The sequence below is a fragment of the Hippocampus comes genome, unplaced genomic scaffold (assembly GCF_001891065.2).
Source record: "Hippocampus comes isolate QL1 unplaced genomic scaffold, H_comes_QL1_v1.1 scaffold337, whole genome shotgun sequence".
NCBI classification, from domain to species: Eukaryota; Metazoa; Chordata; class Actinopteri; order Syngnathiformes; family Syngnathidae; genus Hippocampus; species Hippocampus comes.
The window spans coordinates 78,347-79,898 of NW_017805929.1; the positions used below are offsets into that span (position 1 = coordinate 78,347).

Here is a 1,552-nt window from a genome sequence, read left to right on the forward strand (position 1 = left end):
ACATGCCCAGTGTGCAGTGTGAGCTTTTTTACTACGGCGGCTGCCAGGGCAATGACAACCGCTTCCCCGACTTGACTTCCTGCAAGGAGTACTGCAGCCCGCGAAAATGTGAGTGCTTTCAGAGGAACTGGAGTGAGAATATTTCGATGTTTCCTGTCGCTAACGGCGTCTTATTGTTTTCGCAGCGGTTCCCGTGCTGTGCCTGGACCCTCTGGACAAAGGCAAATGTTCTGCCTCCATACCACGCTACTACTACAACAAGACCACCAAGACCTGCGAGGAGTTCACGTATTCAGGCTGCGGTGGGAGCAGCAACAATTTCGTCTCCAGGCACAGCTGCATGGACGTGTGTGTTAAAGGTGTGAGCGGGCGTTGGTAGAAATTCACCAAAATCCACGACCGTTATCAAGACGAGACTAATTTTTCCAAACGCTTTCCTTCAGGAGGTAAAAAGGGCAGCGGAGGAAAAATGCGCCGCCTGAGACGAAACCGCATCACTTTCTTGCAAGCGTAGACTGACGGACTCCCGCGCACGCCTGTATTTTCCATATTTTGACTTTGACGGCAACATGTTCTGTTGCACTTTTGAGACTGTAAGATTGTAATGTATGTTTTATGCGCCGGTAGACGAAGCACTATTTTGTGTAAATATCTATATTTTATAAAGTATTTTTTACTATTTGTCTTGTGGTGTGGTTTTATTTTCTGCAAAAAAAAAAAAAGACTTACAAAGACAAGCACATTTTTGTTGATATCATACCACCTACATAAAAGTACGAGTGATGACGTACTGATAACCATAGAATGGGACATCGAACAAGCGACAACATGAGCAATCTTAATTCTTTTTTGAAACACAAATGTACCCAAGCAGACAAAAAAAAAAAGTTCAGACAAAGGGCTTCTTGTGACTTTCACTCCTTCCCGCTAGCACCTTCTAAGGAACTTAGTCATCCCAGCATAATGAGGAAGGAACAAATCATGACCGTTGGCAGCACCGTAATGACCTTGCGGCACGTTTGCGGGGGTTGGCTCATACAAGGCCCAGTCAATAGACACCACAAGTTCGGATAATGTAGTGAGAGAGAACGTTATTGGGACACGCTACAAAGCATCTAGCAAAGACGGAATGCGAGTTGTACATGTGCTACGTAGCTGATATTTCATAATAGCGTCGTGCATTAGACAGTCCGCGCGCCATTATAATTTCTGAACGGCTGTCACGTTTCGTTATTGCCACAAATATTTATGGGAGCCAGGAAAGGAAACGACTTCCCTTCTTCTACTGGGTATAAACAGAAATATCCGATCCGAAGCATCCCGTGACATTAAGAAACAATGCAAAGCTATTTACATAGACGACATCACGAGACAGGGTGGCCCGGTGGTCCAGTGGTTAGCGCGCGCGTGGACCTCACAGTGCAGTGGTCGTGGGTTCGATACCGGCTCCGGCCTTCCTGTGTGGAGTTTGCATGTTCTCCCGCAGGCCTGCGTGGGTTTTCTCCGGGTACTCCGGTTTCCTCCCACATTCCAAAAACATGCATAGCGACTG

General features: G+C 46.7%; 1 protein-coding gene across 1 annotated transcript; it reads left to right on the plus strand.

Moving 5' to 3' along the window:
* Positions 1-2: 2 nt before the first annotated feature.
* On the plus strand, positions 3-682 carry LOC109527667 (kunitz-type serine protease inhibitor-like). The gene is made up of 3 exons (XM_019889699.1): positions 3-108; positions 186-359; positions 444-682. Exons 1-3 carry the CDS (start codon positions 3-5, stop codon positions 512-514), a joined length of 351 nt encoding a protein of 116 aa, XP_019745258.1. The 3' UTR covers positions 515-682.
* The last annotated feature ends 870 nt before the right edge of the window (positions 683-1,552 follow it).